The sequence below is a fragment of the Sus scrofa genome, chromosome 7 (assembly GCF_000003025.6).
Source record: "Sus scrofa isolate TJ Tabasco breed Duroc chromosome 7, Sscrofa11.1, whole genome shotgun sequence".
NCBI classification, from domain to species: Eukaryota; Metazoa; Chordata; class Mammalia; order Artiodactyla; family Suidae; genus Sus; species Sus scrofa.
This window is the reverse complement of record NC_010449.5, coordinates 22,874,605-22,894,465: the sequence shown is the minus strand read 5'-3', so window position 1 is coordinate 22,894,465 and position 19,861 is coordinate 22,874,605. Positions and strand designations below refer to the sequence as shown.

Sequence of the window (19,861 nt, the reverse complement as noted above, 5' to 3'; positions counted from 1 at the left end):
GATTTGATCCAGGAGGAAATGCTCTAAATTCATCCTGAGAATGTGTCGAGACTCCAGTCACTGACTCGTCCGTTCCCTGCTCTCACCGCGACCAGCAGCATCTCCTCCAGCCTGGACGCTGCTCTGTTTCCTTCCTCGACGGTGTCGCTCGCCTTCCCCTCCTGAGTCTGTGCAGCGGCCAGACCCATGCTTCTAGAGAGCACTCACTCCAGCCTGATCTTCGGTCAAACCATCTTACAAACGCCACCATCTGGGACAAAATCAAAACCCTCCTCCCATCCGGAGGCCACACGATCTGGCCGGACAGTGGGTCTCATCCCAGCGCCTCCCTCCCTGCAGCCTCGCCGGCCTCTTGGCTCCTCCCTGAACACACACCCCCTCCTGTCCTTGTGCCTTTGCCCTGGAGGGTCCCCTGCCTGCAGAGAACGTCCCCACACAGCCTCGCGGGCATTTCCTTCACGTCCTTCCCATCTGGACTCAAAGGTCACCCTCCCAGGAAGGCCCACACCCACCCCCCGACCCTGTCCCCACACACTTCTACTCGGGGTCACCTTCCCCAAGGCCCCTCCCACCGCCGATGTGACACGTCCCTCCCTGACGAGGCATATAGTGTCCACTCTGCCCCTCCCCCAGGACAGAGACTCCACACGGCCAACAAGTTTGGTCTCTGGCAACGTCCCTGAGGTCTCCCAGATGCCGAAAGCGTGTGTCCTGTGTCTGGCCCACAACAAATATCCGTTCAACAGAGTTGAATGACGGATCAGTGCACAGCCCCTCCCTCTTCTAGGGACAGTACCTTCACTCGTGTGACCTCGGGCCACGTGCTGTCTGGTGGCAGCTCCAGCACAATGTCCATTCCCGGTGACATCAGGGCTGCCTGTCCTTTCCTCACAAGGGCTGATGTCCCCTCCCTGCCAGACCAGTCCTTCTGCTCACCCCTCACAGCGCTCTTTCTCTCCCCAGGAAAGATGCTCCTGCGCTTCTGGCCCTAGATTCCCACTGCTGTGAGTCTATCAGACTCTGCTTTCGAAATGCATGGGCTTGGATTGGAGCCGGCAGTGGGCTGAGGAGATCTCAGGGCAGAGGAGGGGGCGGGCTGCAGAGAAGATCCAGATCCAGCAAGAATGAGGTCAAGATGGAAAACCACTGGGTCCCTCCTGGTTGCTACTTCCAGAATCTCGTTCCCACAAAAGGATGGGGAAAAGTTAGAAAGAAGCATCCAGGCGTTCCCGTGGTGGCACAGTGGAAATGAACCCCACTAGGAACCATGAGGTGGTGGGTTTGATCCCTGGCCATGCTCACTGGGTTAAGGATCCAGCATTGCTGTGTGTTGTGGTGTAGTTTACAGATGCGGCTCAGATGCCACGTTCCTATGGCTGTGGTATAGGCCAGCAGCTGTAGCTCTGATTAGACCCCTAGCCTGGGAACCTCCATGTGCCCTGAGTGTGGCCCTGAAAAGTCAAAAAAAAAAAAAAAAAAAAAAAAAAAAAAAAGAAAGAAAGAAAGAAGCATCCAGTAAACATCTCTGGAAGGAGGGCAAGAGCTGGATGAGGCTGAAAATGGATCTCTTGATACCACTGAGAATCTTTGAGCAGGGACCCCCTGGACATGTGGGAACAATGACAGGCAAATGACTGTTGTGGCTGTTGCAGACGAGGGACACCCAGAGAAAAATGAGACTGTAATTTCACACATGTAAATGAAAAGTCCGTATTTTAAAAAAAAATCTAAATAGGCCAAATACAAACACAGAATAAAGGGACTACTGATGGGACCAAGGCTGGAGCGTAGGCTACCTGGTGACAGGAGGCCCTTGCTAACCAAGCTCCTGAATACAGGACAAGGCCCAGGGGACTTCTCAGTCCCTGAGATCACAGGGCCTGGTGGAAGAAAGTTCTCCTGAAGGGACAAGGACAAAGGGACAGGGGAAAAGGTGACCCAGCCTGGGAGTGTCCACACCGAAGCCCATGATGCCCTGAGCTCTCACTGGGCACAGGCCCCGTCCATGTTTCTCTCCTCACATCCCATCCGGAACTGACACAGCACAGCACACATGTGGATTCTGGAAGGTTCTCAATCCTTCCATTTATTTCCTCTTTCAAACATAGGAAATCTCTCATTTATTATCCCCTCAACTCCTCATGGCACCAATTAGAAAAAGCAAATTCAACAGGAAGTCATTACTCAGGGCAGTCAAGTTAAGTAAGGATGGAGATGGTCCAGTGCCCCCCCTCCCCCCGCCCGGCTCCCACTTGCAAGAACTGGAAAGAGGATCATGGAAGAGAACACAGGTCAGGGTGAGGAGGGGACGTGGGGGCCAGGGTCCCCACCTCCTCTCAGGATGCTCATAGGAACACAGACCCTTTCAGAGGCAGCTGCAGAAACAGGAGTCAGGGGATCTGGATTCACAAAGTGGGACGTGAACAAATCTTGTGTCCCTCAGTTCCCACAAGGCAGCTGTCTCACACTGGGAATGAAAATCATCAGGAAACAGGCAGGTCAGTCAAGGAAGGGCTGACATGCTCAACAGCCCCACATGCTCCAAACCGCCCCCTCAAAGATCCCCGTCACCCAGGGCACCCCCTCTGCCCCAACCCCCTCCCCATCTAGGCCCTCCAGGGTCTCACCTCTAGGATCCTTGGTAAGGGACACATCGGAGCCCTGGTCACTGTCACTGCCTGGGGGACAGCAAAAGCAGGATGGGGTCAGGACCCCCGAGAGAGAAGATGACAGAAGGTGAGTGAACTCCACCCACGGCCTCCTGTCTGCACCACCAGGGCCTCAGGCATCACAACCCTCCACACTGACCTGCAGCCTGAGTGTAGCTCCCTCCTTTTTCACCTGTGGGAAGAAGACATCATGTGAGAGACCAGGGAAATGATGGGTCATGAGATCTAGAGGAAACCCTAGAACCGGACCACAGAGACCTTTCCAGAACTTTGCCCAAAAATCCAGGACAGGATCAGGAATGTGAAGGAAGGAGATGTGGGGGAGACTGGACCAAGTGCCCTCCTGGAGGTCTCTCCTCAGTGGGGCCTCCCCTCCACTTCCAAGGGCTGAGAACCTGGTCCCCAACTGGAAGAATCCAGGTGACACATTTGTCTTTCATTTCCACATATGTTTCACACAAGTGTACGTGGTAACACTCAGCCCCAGACTCAGCACATGTGTGTGGAGGGCACGTCCAATAAAGATGCAGGTAAATTTCTACCTGAACTTAAAACACCTGACTGAGACAAAAAAAAACCCCTCATATTCCCACCTCCCTTCCCTACCTGAGCGCGTCTTCCTCCAGATCACAACTCCAGCCACCACAGCTCCAGCGACCAGGACCAGAACCAGGCCAACAATGATGCCCACGATGGGGACGGGGGGCTGAGCAGGGTCTGGTAACAAAGGGCAAGGGAGGGCCCTCCTCAGGCTGGAGTCCTGACCTTGCTGAAGGTCTCCAGAAGGGCTTCTGCTGTGTCTGAGAAGAGGCTCCGCCCCCAGGGCCCTCCTTACCCCATCTCAGGGTGAGGGGCTCCTGCAGGCCCTCGTGCTGCACATGGCAGGTGTAGCTCTGCTCCTCTCCAGGAGGCACCACCAGGGCCGCCCACTTCTGGAAGGTCCCATCCCCTGAGGGCCTGGTCTCCACCAGCTCCATGTCCTGGCTCTGGTCCTGGCCCTCCCGCTGCCAGGTCAGGGAGATCTCCTTAGGGTAGAAGCCCAGGGCCCAGCACCTCAAGGTGACCCCGAGGTCAGAGCTGGGGTGGCGGGTCACATGTGTCTTTGGAGGCTCTGAGGAAGAAGAATCAGAAAATTCACCCTGTGGGTCCCCTGCCTGGGCCCCTGAAGCAGCCTCATGTGACCAGTGGGGGAAGGGCCAGGACAATGGGTTTGAAAGGAAGCACAAAAGCCAGACCCCAGCCTGGACTTGGGTATCTGGGAACAGCTCCTAGTCCTTGGAAAGTTCTAGAATCAGGGTGAGAGTCGAAGTAGGAGGTTCCAGGACTGTAAGGGGGAGAATATAGTCATGTTCCTGACGTTGGTGGAGGCTGAATCCCTCGGAAAACCTGGAGTTAAATCCAAAGCTGTTCGCGGTCTGAGTCCAGGCCTGAGAAAGTCATGGTTCCCAAGATGGCGGCCAGGTCAAAGGGCACCGCTGAGCAGTTCTTTCAGGGATGGTTTCCCCCCTTCACCCCAAAAGAGACAGGCTTTCTTAACTGTCCTTTAGAGAGTGGGGTCCCTGGGGAGTCCCTGTCTTGTGGAGAAGCTGGGAACCTAGGTGGACTCCTCCCTCTCAGGACAGGCAGTGGGGGCTTTCCCGAAGGGACCCCCTTTTCCTCTCCCTGTGGGAAGGCAGCTCCCTCCCGAGGGGAGATGGTGGAGGCCCCGCGGCCCCTGATACCTGCGCGCTGCAGCGTGTCCTTCCCCATCTCCAGGTATCTGCGGAGCGACTCCACACACAGTCCCTGCAGGTAGCTCCTCCAGTGCTCCGCCGCATCGGCCGCCTCCCACTTGCGCTTGGAGATCTGAGCCGCCATGTCCGCCGCGGTCCAGGAGCGCAGGTCCTCGTTCAGGGCGATGTAATCGGCGCCGTCGTAGGCGTCCTGTCTGTACCCGTGGAGGAGGAGCCCGTCTGGTCCCAAGTAGCAGCCAAACATGCTCTGGAGGGTGTGAGACCCTGACCCCGCCCCGAGTCAGTCACGCCCCCGCCGCGACCAACCCGGGGTTCAACCTAAACTGAAAACGAAACCGGGGGAAAGTCCCCGCCGGTCCTTCCGGGTCGGGGGCTGGGCGGGTCCGAAATGCCGGGGTGACCCTCGGACCCGGAGGTCGGGGTGACCCCGGCCCGTCCCTGGGGATGGGGATGGGGGTCGTGAGCTGGACCCGGGCCCGCCTCGCTCACCGGCCTCGCTCTGGTTGTAGTAGCCGCGCAGGGTGTTCAGGCCCACTCCGTAAGTCTGTGCGTTGTCCTTGACTTTCCGCGTCTCCTCATCCCAATAGTCCTGCCCCTCCTGCTGTATCCACGGCACCCGAGGCTCCATCCGCGGATTCGGGGCGTAGTTGTCGAACCGCACGAACTGCGTGTCGTCCACGTAGCCGACGGCGATGAAGCGAGAGTCCCCGCGGTCGGGCCGGGACACGGCGGTGTAGAAATAGCTCAGGGAGTGGGGACCTGGGGGCGGGAGGGTGAGACACGACCCTCCTCTCGGCGCGGGGTCCCGGGTGCGAGGTGGTGGGGCCGGGACCGGGCAGGGAGCTCGGGGCTCGGGAGGCGGGAAAGGGGTGGAGGTCGGAGACGGGCCCCGGGTTTAGGGGGGACAAGCAGAGGAGCAGGAAGCAAGGGAGGGACAGGACAGGACGGGGTGAGGTGGCGGGTCTGGGCCGGGACAGCAGAGTCGCACCTTCCCCGTGGGTCCTGCCCCCACCCGACTCCCAGGCGGTGCCCTCGCTCCTCCCCGCAGCGGCCTTGTTCCCGATCCCGCACTCACCCGCCTGGGTCCCGGTCAGGGCCAGGGTCCCCGACAGCAGCAGGAAGAGGGCTCCAGGCCCCATGATCCTCAGCCTCGGAGTCTGGGGAGAAGCTGAGCAGAGCCGGGTGGGTGGAGAGTTTAGAACCGGGAACCGCAGTGGCGCCGATTGGCTTCTCCAGAAACCGGACACGCAATAGGAGAGAGAAGTGGGGTCGCGTCACGAGTGTCCGGGCAGGACGGTCCCACACAGGTTGCGAGACGGAGAAGTGAAACTGGGGACACGGGGACTCCCCACCACCGCGCCTCCCCGCCCAGACTCCGCCCTGGAGCCTGAGACCCTGAGAGCCACGCCTGGCTGCGGAGCTGGGACTCTGCCCTGCTGCTCTTCAGAAAGCTCTTTGTCACAGTGTCTCCAGTGCCTCACGTGGCCCAGGGGCTGTGTACCCAGCGATTTCCAAACCTTTTAGTGAGAATATTCCTACAGTTTTACAAATTAGTGAAGACCTCAAAGATATGTTTGTGTTGATACGTCAGTGGATATTTTCTATACTAGAAATAATAGTTTAAAATTTCATCAAATTTTTAGAAGATATAAATAATCCATGCATTTCATATGAAAACAATTATTTCGCATAAGAAACACTGTAGTGTGAAGAGTGGAGCTTTTTACATTTTACTCTATGGCAAGTCTCTCTGCTGTCTGGCTCATGGGAAAACCACTGGAGGTTTATGTCTGCTTCTGTGCTGAGTCCTTTTGGTGGCTGACATCTATGAAATGTAAAAGCCCCGCACACATGTAGGACATGTATTTTTAATAACCTTTTCAGATAATTTTGGATGCTATCATTATGGTAATTTCTCAAAGGTTATTTTGAATGTGGACCTGAATCAGTATCACTCCGTGTTTCCTATTCTGTTAAATTAAAAGCCTGGCTTGCACATTGACTGTTGCTTATACTAATGTAAGAGTTTTAAGACCGAATACATTGTTTCACTAAGTTATATAGATCTTCCAGTGTCATTCATTCTTTCCAGTAAAGGTTGTATTCCATGAAAAAGAGGCTAGTGCAGCTCACAGAATGATTTTCCTTGGGACACAGTACTTTGGAAGGTAGCAGGAGTGTTTCATATGTACTTCCTACGTCCTCAGAGACAATACTATTAAAGTATGGATTGAAGAATGGTAATTTAGGAAAGATAAGCTTTTGTATTTATTTCAAAAATTTTATTTAGTACAGTTGATTTACAATGTTGTGTTATTTTCTGCTATACAGCAAAGTCCTTTAGTTATACATATATGTATAATCGTTTCCATGTTCTCTTCCTTGATGGTTTATAAAGGTAAGACAAGCATTTTTATTGCATCAACTAGGACATTTTCTAGCAAACCTGCTTTTTTTTTTCTTCTACAAGTAAGTTGTGGTGAAATAACTACTATTGTAGTTTGCTACCCTAGTCCCCATTATTGCTAAGTTGTACCTCAAAGCAAATGTCAACATAGTGAAAAGTCAAATACTATCTTAGGAATGCTATGAATGTAGTTTTCACTCAGGGATCTTATGAAAGGGTCTCCATAACTTCAAGGGTTCCACAGACCACACTCTTGAGAACGGCTCTTCTGAATAAACCTGGAAAAGTCTCCTCATTGACCCTGGCCTTGGCCTCCTCTTCATTTCCCAGAATCCCTCTCCCTGCCCTGGACTCCCTGCCTCCCCAGCCTCAGCTGAGGGCCCTGCCCCTGGGCTCCTCTAGGAGAGAACTCAGCCCCTGGAAAGTGATGCCAGAGAGAGTCCTCCGTCTGGGAAGGGAGGTGGGGGGACAGGTGTTTCCCACTGGAACTGGGAACAGTCTGTGCCTGAAGGCGCCAGACCCACGCATCACCTCCTTGGTTTTGTTCCACATCAGCTTCATATGCATTCACGTCCCAGACAGGAATCTGTGACAGAGTCTCTGAGAGGAATCCTCTCTCCTGGGTCTAATGTATCTGACGTGAGGCCCACAAAGCGGGAAGAGCAGTCCTGTCCAACAGCACGTTCTGTATGAAGGAATTTTTTCATATCTGTCTGTGTCATCAGCTGCTCACTGGCTACAGGTGGCTGTTTAGCACCTCAAAAGAGGCTATTGTGCTGAGTATGTTTAATTTTCTTTAATTTAATTAAAGAAGCCATATGTGGCCTGTAGCTAGCATATGGGACAGTGCATATCGAGCATGTTCTTAATTTTCAAGCTCTTCCCCAAAAGATACTCTGAGATTCATAGATTGATGCATATTAAAATAATCTTCACATGGAAGTCATTTGGGTCTTTCTGTGGGAGTCTTCAATATACCCTTAAAATGCAGCAGGTCCAAGAAAGATTAATTAATGTGTATTTTCATAGTTAGAGTGTATAGATATTAACCAAACCATTATTTATCACCTTAAGGCCCTAACTGTGCAAGACTGCCCATCACTGGAGCTACTCCTTGTCTCTATTACCTTGGGCTCTTGGTGTTGTTTGCCTTCACCTGGTCAACGGAAGCAGACACAGACGGCTTCACTCACTGAGCCCAAGGGACAGTGTTTCTTGAACATAACATGTATCAAATACCGTGTAGGACCTGTACCTGCGTGTAAAATCATAAAGCAGAAGGTGTAACCTTGTAACCCACCAGCTTAGAATTCTTTGCTGTCTGCTCCTGCTGTACTTTCCCCCATAAATTCAATAAGTTCCGTCTCCTTTCACCCTTGGACCCCTTGCTCCTAGATGGAAATAGACATGAAACGTTAACAGTAGTGGAAGGACGACTTCTCAAAGTATCACCCAAAGTTGAAAACGTATAAAAAGTTATACATCTCGGTGTTACCTAGACAGGGGCAACAGTACAAACTCAGGTCCATGTTCAAACTCAAAGACACACGAAAAAAATTTGACAGACAAACGTGTGACATCCTTCAGTGTTCTTCAGCCAAAGCCCCCTGGGAGCAGATATGTGGGCCAACAAGAGAGATTTCTGACTGGAGGCAGCTCGAGGGAGAACACGGTCCATCGGGGACCATAGAGCATCTTAGCTTGAAAGAGTTGGGGCTTTGGTGGGTGATTTCGAGGAGGGTGGATGGAAGAGGGGCTCAGTCTAGATCGGGTGGGTGTTGGTGTCAGGCAGTGGGAGCAGGTCTCTGACCGGGCGTCTCAGTGACCCTCACCCGTAGGGAGGGCAGACTAGAGCCAGGCTCCAGCTGTGATTGTAAAGAAGCAGCGGCCACTTGTATCAGCACAGGGAGAGGTTTGGCACATTGTGAGAGCACAGCATGGCCTCGTTTGGTCTGGGCTTAGACAGAAGGATGTTGTGGTCTTGTTTTGTCTCACTGTGTCAAGGTCAGTGTCCTGGTCTGATGCTGATGTTCTGTGAGGTGACTTCTGTCCAACAGGAGAACAACCCAGCTGTGTGGTGAGCACCCGCCCAGCTTCTGACACCGCTGAGGCCTTCTGGAAGTGTCAGAGCAGTTCCTGATGTCAGCGGCTGCTCTGTCCCTCTGGAATTCCATGTTTTAAGTAACTACACCCAAACAATAAAGAATATTAGAAAACTACTTGGAAAGAAAGAAAGGCACATGTCAAATATATCACCAATAACTACATGTAAACCGAAAGGAAAGCGTGACAGAAGAAATGGGAATAAATTAAATCTCCTATTTTGGCAAAGATGAAAATAAGTGATGAGATTATTGATTAAAATTTAGGCAAAATGTGCTATCATAAATACTGACAGCACTGGAAAACTTGTACAAAATTTCAGTTTTGCAGATGCATCAACACTTTCAATATCTTCACATTTGGACACAGAAATTTCTCCTTCAAATTTGTCCTAAAAAGATAAGCACATCTGTTCTCAAAAATATATATGTAAGGATCTTTCTTGAATTGTGGTTTATAAAACAAAGAATGGAAACCATCTCAGTGCTACGGTCACTGCAATGATTGGAACCATGACTAGAGGAACACTTGACACGTCTCAGGTCCTAGAGCCACATGATTGACACAGCGGGTGTAACTGATTCCTCCAGGCAAGGCCATGAGCCACTGAACCTGTGGTCCCTTTGTGCAGACAGGGGAAGGGAGACTCAGAGAGGTGAAGGGGCATATGGTTCAAGGCTGCCTTGAGTGAGATTCTCGAGACACGGGTGATACAGTGTGAGCAAAATAAGACCCTGGCGATGTGAGCCAGGCTGTGCTGTGTGGAGGTGGACACAGTGACAAGGATGAGTGTGAATCACTACTGAGCTAAGTGCTGTGAGGAGTCAGCTCACGACACCATGAAAGCAGATCATCACGAGACCTGACATGTGTCCTTCCTCTAGTGTCAATAATATCTGAAAGATACATAGCATATGAAACAAAAGCAGAATTCTATAAAATTATATACAATCCTAGAATAAGAAAGAGCCATGGGGGAGTTCCCGCTGTGGCACAGCAGGTTAAAGGTCTGGTGTTACTACCCCAGCTGTGGAATAGGTCACAGCTGCCCCAGGGATTCAACTCCTTGACCATGAACTTCCATAAGCTGTGGGTGTGGCAAAAAAAAAAAAAAACCTCTTGCAAATTAAATATGTGATCAGAGAAATGAATCATTCAATAGAGTAATTAGAAGATACAAGTCATACTCCCAAGTAGTAGAAAAGGAAGAGTAATAGCAAGTAGGAGAAAAGAGCTATAGACTGTTAGTCTATCAATCAAGAGATTCCAGAAGTTAATCATTCAGGTTTCAAAAATGATGCAGACTAGGAAATGATTTTAAAAATTCGAGAAAAACTTCTCAGACTTAAGACACCAATTTACGTATTGAGTGGCCTATCCAAATTCCTCCTGCAGTAGAGGAGAACATATACTGCACTAGAGTAAAGTTTAGTACCCACCAGAAGCAAACAGGGAATGGAAGAAACACCTACTTGAGTTTTCCAGAGTGTGTTCATCAAGGGATGAAGAGAGGAGTAATAGTGCGAAAAGCTGGAACCCTCAGGCACAGGGCAGGGTTCCAGGGCTCTCCTCTCCCCCAGTCCCTGCCGGACCCCGAGGGCCTGTTCCCAGAGCTACTCAGAAGGCATCTTCATCCCCCACTGTTGCCCAGCCTCCAGGGCAGCATCTCTGCCTCAGACCACAGGGCATCCTTTCCCCAGGCTGTGCTGAATAGAGGAAAGTAGAGCTGTGGCTCCCCCGTGTGGCCACAGAGCTCATGACAAGCGACCTGAGCTCCCTTTTCACCTCCTTACCAGGCACCTGCCCAGGGTCTCCTTGGGCTCCCAGCAGCGGGGTCAGGGCTGTTCACACCAGGTGGCGCCCCAGCTAGTGTCAAGTACAGAGTCTGAATTGATTTCCCCAAATGCAAGGTGACATAGACGTTTTCACTGTCTGTAAAGGACCAAGGAATTTGGCCTCAGGGAGGATGAGAGCTCAAGGCCCTGACAGCTGGTTCCCAGGTCCAGGTGGACTCTGCAAACACCCTGGGTGCCCTCAGTCTCCTGGGATGGGACCTTGAACCCCAAGTCCCTATAACTTTTTCTTGTTGCTGCTGACAGTGATGTAGGCTCTTCCTCCAGGGAGTCAAATCTGGACTCTCCATCCCTAGGAGACAGAGAAGGAGGAGGAGCAGCAGGAGGAGGTCCCCAGGGGAAAGGCCTAAGAAGATGGGGAGTCTCCTGGGAAAGTGAGGAGAGGGAGGAAATGGTGACAGTTGGGGATGGAGGCACAGGAGAGGGGAGGGAAGGACCAGAGAGCAGGGCCTGGGGAGGGTCAGTGCAGGGGACACGTGTGCAGGGAGGGCGGGGTGTGTGTGGGGAGAGGCACAGGGGCTTCTGGCCTGGGCGCTGGGAAGAGGCTCTGCTTTCCCTCTGGATGATAATCACACAGGCCTTCGCTCTGGGCTGGGCTGGTAAACGCTGCTTCAGTGTGAGGCCTTTTTCTGTCCTAACAGGACTGTTATAACTCTGACCCACCCAGAAGGAAGGGCAGAGCAGACAGGAGAGCGGGGAGGGGATTCAAGGAATCCCCCTCTTCCAGTGAAACTCCCCACCCCCTTCCCCACCGCTTCCCCCCACACATGATGCTGGGGACAAGACAGTCAAGGGACAGCCTGTCCTCAGCACACAGCCCTGGGCTACTGGGACACTGGCTCATTGGGAGCTCAGACAGCATGGAGTACTGTGGCACAAAGACTGGCCACAGAGCTTCAGAAAAACAGCCACCCACCTGGTGGCCGTGGTGGTGGTTCCTGGAGAGCAGAGGACAGGACGTGGAGTGGAGCCTGGAGACCACAGTGGGGACAAGGAGATCTGCCCCGCGTCTGGGCCCAGTGGTGCCCCTCACATTTCCCTGAGACTCGAACCCAACCGTCCCCCTCCAAGACCTATAGGACCCATGATCCCAACACTGTCCCCAGGGACACACAGCTGTCCAGGCCTCCCGCCCCCAGCTGTTGAAACCTGGACGGTGCCCTCCCTGTCCCCCCAATCTTGGAGCTCAAGACCCAGCGTCCTGCCTCTTCTTCCCCTTTGTCCTGGTAGGCAGGGCCCTGCTGTCTGGATCCTCCAGGCCTGCTCCCTCCACCTCCAATCTTGAAATTCCAGGACCTGTGGTCCTGGACCCCAAACTCACCTCTGGCCATAAGGGCGACCCAGGGTTTGGGGTCACGGGTCAGGTAGGCAGCCCAGGGCCCCACAGGCTGCAGCTCAGCCTCAGCTCCAGTTGCGCAGAATCAGCAGATCCTGGACAGAAGCCTGTGCCCAGGGGCAGCCACATCAGCCAGATGTTGGGGTGCAAGCTTCTCTGTCTGTTTGCTGCAGTGTCCAACCACTTAACACCTACCACGCAGCAAAGGTGCCCTGCCCAGCACACCAGGATGCAGGAAAAGTTGGGTGGACTGGGTGACGCAGAGGAGGCAGCACTGAGTGAGGAGCAGAGCCAGAGGCTGCGACCCTGTTCTCCAGCTGTGGCCATGGAGCTGGAAGCCCCAGAACACCCAGGAGTAGCTGGGAGGTGACACAGGAACCAGCCAGCCTTCCAGCAGCAGGGGTGCCCAGGGCCCCAGGTCACTAGGCAGCCACAGAAGTGGGTCCTGGGACCCCAACCCACCAGCCTCTGAGACACCCCTGACTTCGGCCCCCCAACCCCCCACTCAGAGCAACAGAGCCAGAGAACCTGACCACACAGGACGTGGCAGAGTTACCTAGATCCCCACATTCCCATCCCCCTGTGACTCAGGGGACTCACGACATGAGGGAAGAGCCCACTATCTGGTCCACCAGGCAGTGATGCCAGCAGCACTGGGAGCCTCCAAAGCTCCGATGACCCTGGAGGCACAGGGAGTGATAATGTGGGCACTACGGCCACACCCCTGACAGAGGGGATGCAGGGCACACAAGACGACCCAAATCTTCACCACATCAACACAGATGTTTCTTCCTCCCTCTCTTCCTTCCTTCCTTCCTTCCTTCCTTCTTTCCTCTTTCTCTCTTTCTCTCTTCTTTCTCCACACCTACAGCATGCAGAAGTTCCTAGGTCAGGGATCAACCCTGGGCACAACAGTCACAAAGCCAGATCCTTAACCTCCACTCGCCCCCTTGTCTCTTATAACAGAGAACCAGCCCCTAGAAATCTGATGCTAGAGAGTGTGTTGGTCTAGGAAGGGGGCTGGAGGACAGGGGTTTCCCTTTGGAACTGGGAACACTTTGTGCCTGAGGGGACAGGAGAGAGACTCACTCAGGACCCATTTTGGTTTTGTTCATGCCAGCTTAATATTTATCCATACCCAGGATATCTGATATAATCTGTGCGAGAAGCAATATTGCCCTTTGGTTTTGGTGGGTTTGTTTTTTCTTTGTTTCTTTGTTTCTTTCTTTCTGGCCACTGGTGCAGCATAAGGCAGTTCCCAGGTTAGGGGTCGAACTGGAGCTGCACCTGCCAGCCTACTTGACAGCCACAGTAACATGTGATCCAAGCCAAGTCTGCGACCTACACCATAACTCACGGCAATGTCAGATCCTTAACCCTGAACAAGGCCAGGGATTAAACCCGAGAAACCTCATGGATACCAGTCAAGTTCACCTGCTAAGCCACAAGGAGAACTCCTGCTCTTTGGTTTTCAGTGGGTCTAATGCACCTTATGTGAGGCCCCAAACATCAATAATAGTGCTGTTCAACAGAATGTTCTGCGATGAAGAAATTATTCCATATCTGCACTGTCCTTATGGCAGGTGCTACTACCTGTAGTTACTGAGCTCTTAAAATTAGACTAGCGGCACTGAGCAGTTGAATTTTAATTTCAACTTTAACTTAAATATCCATATGTGGCTCAGCTACCCTATTTGATGGAGCATATCTAGGGTGTTTTAGTTTTCATTCTCAAACCTCAGGAAGATACTGTGTGATTCATAAAATTAACCTCAGGTGTTCCCACTGTGATACGATGGGATCAGTGGTGTCTCTGCAGTGCATGGACACAGGTTCCATCCCTGGCCAGCACGGTGGGTTAAAGGATCTGGTGTTGGTTGCAGCTGTGGCCCACATCTGACCCCTGGCCTGGGAACTCCATATGCCTTGGGGCAGCCAGAAAAGAAAAAAAAATCATCTTCACATAGAAGCCATGGATTTGTCTATGGTGGGTCTTAAGACATATCCTGAAAATACAGCATGCCCAAGAAAATTGAGTCAATATGTATTTTAAGGTCTAGAGTGTACAGATGTTATCCAAAACATGATTTACCATCTCACGGTCAACGGTATTCAAAAACACCCATCATTGGGGCTAATTCTTGACTATATTACCTTGAGATGCGTGGTGTCCTTTTCATTCATCTGGTAACAGAAGCAAGCACAGAAGCCTTTGCTTAGCCCACAAGAAAGCATTTGTTGAATACCCCGAATATAAAATACCTTGTAAGCCCTACATAATTATGAAATGATAAGGCAGCAGATGTAACCTTTGAATCCACCACCACAGAATTCCTTACCTTTCGATTCTCCACAGTCCTTCCCCCCATTTCAGGTTTCTCTGCTCCCTTTCACTCTTTGACCCACTCCCCTCATCACCTGTATCTAGAGGAAAAGATACATGAAACTTTCACAGTTGTAGGATAAAGAATTTTCTACATGACCCAAAGACGAAAAACCCTAAAGAAAAAATAGAGGTTATCTGTGGCAACCACAAACTCACAAGCATGCACACCCATGTCCATAGTCAAACTCAAGGACACCTAAAAACATGTGTCAGGCAAAGGTGGGCAGGTGTCAATATTCTTCACCCAAAGACCAGCAGGAACCCACTTAGCTGAACACACTGTATTGACTGGTTGATGCAGCAGGGAGAGTGCCCACCACGAGGAACCACAGGGCACCTTAGAATGAGGGAGTTAGAAAGAATCTATTATAGGAATTGGGCTTTGGCTGGATAATTTGGGGGATGAGTAAGAAAACAGAGTATTGCCAGGAAGCACAGTCAAGTAGATGACTGGGTGTCTTTATCAACCTTATTTATAAGGAGGACAGGCTAGAGCCAGGATAAAGCAGCAATCGGTAAAGTCGAAGCCAACATGTGACCCAGGACAGGGAGATGCTCACTGCCTTGTGAGTAGCACAGTGCCCTGTCTTGCTCTGGGCGTCAACAAAATGATGCCATGGTCTTGCTATGTGTCCCGTCATCATGGTCTCAGCGTGTCCCTGTCTGATATTGGTGTTTTGTGAGATGGGTTATTTCAAAGGGGAGAATAACATGGCCGAGCTGTAAGCAGCAGGACAGCCTGAAACAACACTGAGGTCCGGCTGCAAGTTTCCCACCTGTTCCCTGGGGTCAGGAGGGAAACTTGATTTTTCTTCTTTCTTAAATTCAACATTTTAAAATTCCTACACCTCAATTGGAAAATAATGAAAGACTATTAGAAAATGGTTTGGAAAAGAAGAAATGCACATATCAAATATGTCAGTAATGAAGAACTAGGAACAAAAAATGAGAATGTTGGAAGAAGAAATAGAACAAAAAATTAAAATCTATCAGCTTGGCAAAGACGAAAGGAAAATAAAGGCTACAACTTTAGGAGTTCCCGCTGTGGCCCAGCAGGATCAGCACTGTAGGTTCCATTCCCAGCCAGGTGCAGCTGTGGCTTAGGTCTCAACTCTGGCTGGGACTCAACCCCTGGCCCAGGGAACTTCCATATGGCCAAAACAAGGGAAAAAAAATAAAGCAAAAAAACCCAAAAAACCACAAACAAATCTGTGATTTTGACCAGGTCTCCCTGGGAAGGTCAAGGCAGGGCAGAGTACACAGATGAAGACTGGCTGGTATGACTAGTTTCAGCAAGTTTGGGGCTATGGGGTGCTCTTAAGGTGTCTGGTACCTGGCTCTGGGATCCTTAAGGCCAGACAGAGGAGGTAGGGCCCTCCACTGGTTAGTTTGCATATCAAAGGCATGCTCCTGGCTGGGCTCTAGCCCTGGGAAAGCAGTCTCTCCTCAGCTAGGAAGGTTTTTAAAACTGTCAAAAATCATAATACACAAAAACAAAAATGTGTACGTAGGAGTTCCCTGGTGGCTCAGTGGGTTAAGGATCTGCCTTTGTCACTCTGTGGCTCTGGTCACTGTCATGGTGTGTGGGGGGCTGTTGATCACTGGCCATAGGGTAGGGAAAATATATGATCACAGGGTTGATGAAATTGAAAACCAGCACAAACTTTTGAAAGGGCAGTTTTGCAAATGTCTCAGCAGTTTAAATGGGTTTACATTTTGACACAAAGATGTCTCTCTTGTAGAAATTCATCCTAAGACTATCAATCATGTATGTGCTTCAAAATATGTTCACTGAATTCTAGTTTATAAAAGCAACATAGACAATCTAGTAAATCATAATTTTCAACTTTTAGGATGTGCATTTGTGTTTTCTTTTTCGACTGCACCCACGGCACATGGAAGTTCCAGGGCCAGGGATCCATCCCAACCACAGCTGCAACCTGTGCCACCACTGTGGCAGCTCAGGATCCTTAAAACCCACTGGGCCACAGCAGGAACTCCTAAGTTGTGCATTTTTTCAGTATCATCAGATACACGATTTGTAAATATTTTCTCTCATTTTGGATGATATCATCACTGATATTTTTAATTTCATGTTCCGAGACTGCCTTTCCACAAGGTTGACTGTATTCTTTGAGGCACTGAAGCTTTAAACATTAATGTAGTCTGACTTACCTCCTTTGCTTGTTGTTGCCTGTGTGCTTGGTGTCATATCCATGAAATTATTGTCAGGTTCCATATCATGAATATTCCTCTTCCGTTTTCTCCTAAGAGCTTTACAAGTGAAGTTCTTACGTTTAGGTCTTCGGCCCATTTGGAGTTAATGTGCATGTAATGGTGTAAGGCAGCACTCCAACTTCCTTCTTGTTTATGTGGATACCCAGTTTTTCATACTATTTGTGGAAAGGCTGTCCTTTCCACACGGAATAGTCTTGGCACCCTTGTCCAAAATCATTTGCCCACACGTGCAAGAGTTACTTCTGGGCTCTCCGTGTTGTTCCATTAGCTTATATGTCTGTTTTTCTGCTAGTACCACACCACTTTGGTGACTGTAGCTTCATATTAAGTTCTGAAATCACAAATTTCAATTTTGATCTTCTTTCAAAATCGTTTTCAGCCATTCTGAGTCCGTCAATAACCCATATGAATTTGAGGATGAACTTTTCGATTTCTGCAAACAAATGCTGATGGAGTGTCGACAGAGATTGCATTAAATATGCCGACTCCCATGGGTAGTGCTGTTTTCTGAACAATATCAAGTCTTTGAATCTATGAACACAGAATACCTTTCCATTTACTTGTAATTTCTCCCATCTGCGGACTAACCAGGCCGGACCCTGCTTAGCTTCCGACCTCAGATGAGATTGGGCGCGTTCGAGGTGGCAAGGCTGGAGACGACGCGTGTCCTCTATTTCTTTCAACCATGTTTTGCAGTTTTCCTTACCTCCATGGGTAAGTGTATTACTAAGGATTTTATTATTTTGGATGATATCATCACTGATATTTTTAATTTCATGTTCCGACTGTTCATTGTTGAGGGTATAGAAATCAGATGGATTTTTGTGTGTTGATTTGGTGTCCTGCCATTTGCTTAATTCATTTATCAGTTGTAAGAGCGTTTTTTGTGCATGGGAGCTCCTTAGGGTTTTTGACAAATAAGATCATGTCGCTTATGCAGAGAAATAATTTTACTTTTTCCTTTCTATTTTGGATGCCTTTTATTTCCTTTGCTGGTCTCACTACGAAGACTCCCAGTTCTGTGTTCAACAAGCTAGGGACAGTGGGCATCTTTGTCTTGTCCCTGATCTTAGAGGAAAAGCTTTCAGTCTCTCACCATCAAGAGACTTACTTGATGCCTCGTTGTATTTTGCTTCGCGTTAATGCCCTTGGCAGATACGGAGTATTTTCTGAATTGAGGGTTTGTGGCAACCCTACATTCAGCAAGGCTGTGGGCACTGTTTCTCTAAGAGCATCTCCTCCCTGCATGTCTCTGTGTCACATGTTGGTGCTTCTCATAATGATTCCCACTTTTGTCACTATGACTAGACCTGTTACGGGGGTCTGTCTGTGATCAACAATTTTGGATGTAACTATTGCAAAGACATTACACCTCGCTGAAGACTCACTTGATGGTCAGCACTTTTTATCCATTGGGTCTTCTTAATTAGTGTTTGCCCATCGTGTCTTAGTGTATGTACATGACCTGATGCTATCGCACACCCAATAGACTGCGGTATCGTGGAAACATGACTTATACATGCACTGGGAAACCAAAAATGTGGTTTGACTCTCTTTATTGCAATACTTGCTTCATGGCTGTGGTCTGGAGCCAAACCTGCAGTATCTTCAAAGTATGCCTTTCTGTTAGCTGCGGGCTCTTCATAAATGGCTTTTATTATGTTGACGTTCCCTTTATTCCTAGTTAGTTAGTTTGTCTGTTTGCTTGTTTGTGTTTTAGGGCTGCATGTGTGGCATAGGGAAGGTGAAATCAAACCTCAGCTTCCGGCCTACGCCACAGCCACAGCAGTGCGAGATCCGAGCCCCGCCTGCTACCTGCACCGCAGCTCATGACAAAGCTGGATCCTCAACACAATGAGTGGGGCCAAGAGCTGAACCGCATCCTCATGGCTCCTAGTCGGGTTCCTTATGGCTGAGCCACCACGGGACCTGCGAGTTAAGTGTTTTTATCCTGAAAGGGTGTTCAGTTTCTCAAGTGCTTTTTCTGTATCAATGGAGATGAACATGGGGGTTTTGTTGTTGTTGCTATTCTGTTAATGTGGTTGGTTTCTGTCTGCTGAACCATCCTTGGAGAAATTCCCTTCTGTTGCAGGAGTAAATCCAATTTCATCATGGTGCATAATCTTTTGAAGGTGATGTTGAATTCTGCCTGTAGGTATCTTCGCATCAATATTCATGAAGAGTATTGTCTATGGTTTTCTTTTCCTGTACTGTCTGGCTTTGGTTTCAAGGTAAGGCTGGCCTCATAGACTCAGTGGGGAAGAATTCTCTCCTCTCAGATTTCTTGCAAGAATTTGAGGAGGATTGGGGCTAATTCTTTAAATATTGAATAGAATTCACTGGGGAAGTCATTTAGTTCTGGTGTTTTCTTTTTGTGAGGTTTTTAAATACTGATTTTATCTTCTTTTTTTTCTTATTTTATCTTCTTAATAATTTTGTTACAGATCGGTTCAGATTTTCTCTTTCTTCGTGATTCAGTCTTCATCAAGTTGTGTGTTTCTAGGCGTTTATCACTTTTCTCTAGGTTGTTGGCGTACAAGTGTTCACACATTCTCTTAAAATCCTTTTCATTTCTGTGAAATCACACGTATGTCCCCTCTTTCTTTTCAGATTTTAGTTATGTGAGTCTGCTCTCATTTGTTCTTAGCCAGTGTAGTTATAAGTTTGTCATTTTCATCAGTCATGATTTCAAAGCAGCTCTTTTGGTGTCACTGTTTTCTCTAGTGCTTTTCTAGTCTCTATTTCTCTCTGCTCAAATCTTTTTTTTTTTTTTTGCCATTTCTTGGGCTGTTCCCTCGGCATATGGAGGTTCGCAGGCTAGGGGTCGAATCGGAGCTGTAGCCGACAGCCTATGCCAGAGCCATAGCAACCCTGGATCCGAGCCGCATCTGCAACTTACACCACAGCTCACAGCAATGCCGGATCCTTAACCCACTGAGCAAGGCCAGGGATCAAACCTGCAACCCCATGATTCCTAGTCGGATTCGCTAACCACTGAGCCACGATGGGAACTCCTGCTCTAATCTTTATTATTTCATTTGTTTTCCCAGCTTGAGGTATACTTTGCTCATCTTTTTCTAACTGCTTAAGTCATTGAAAATTAGGTGGTTAATTTAAGATATTTCTTTTCAAAAAG

The 19,861-nt window shown here is 49.6% G+C and overlaps 2 protein-coding genes across 3 annotated transcripts in view; both read right to left on the bottom strand.

Moving 5' to 3' along the window:
* The window catches only part of LOC100513601 (patr class I histocompatibility antigen, A-126 alpha chain-like), a 31,539-nt gene extending 25,689 nt beyond the window's left edge, over positions 1-5,850 (bottom strand). Inside the window, 8 exon segments of one of the 2 annotated variants that reach the window (NM_001246242.1) lie at positions 2,446-2,467; positions 2,628-2,678; positions 2,809-2,841; positions 3,276-3,386; positions 3,505-3,780; positions 4,391-4,666; positions 4,892-5,161; positions 5,478-5,541. In NM_001246242.1, the coding sequence (NP_001233171.1) occupies positions 2,463-2,467; positions 2,628-2,678; positions 2,809-2,841; positions 3,276-3,386; positions 3,505-3,780; positions 4,391-4,666; positions 4,892-5,161; positions 5,478-5,541 (1,086 nt within the window). In that variant the 3' untranslated portion in view covers positions 2,446-2,462. 2 annotated transcript variants of the gene reach the window in all.
* Positions 1-19,861, bottom strand: part of SLA-1 (MHC class I antigen 1) — a 96,018-nt gene that overhangs the window by 25,689 nt on the left and 50,468 nt on the right. The gene's annotated exons all lie outside the window — the stretch shown is intronic.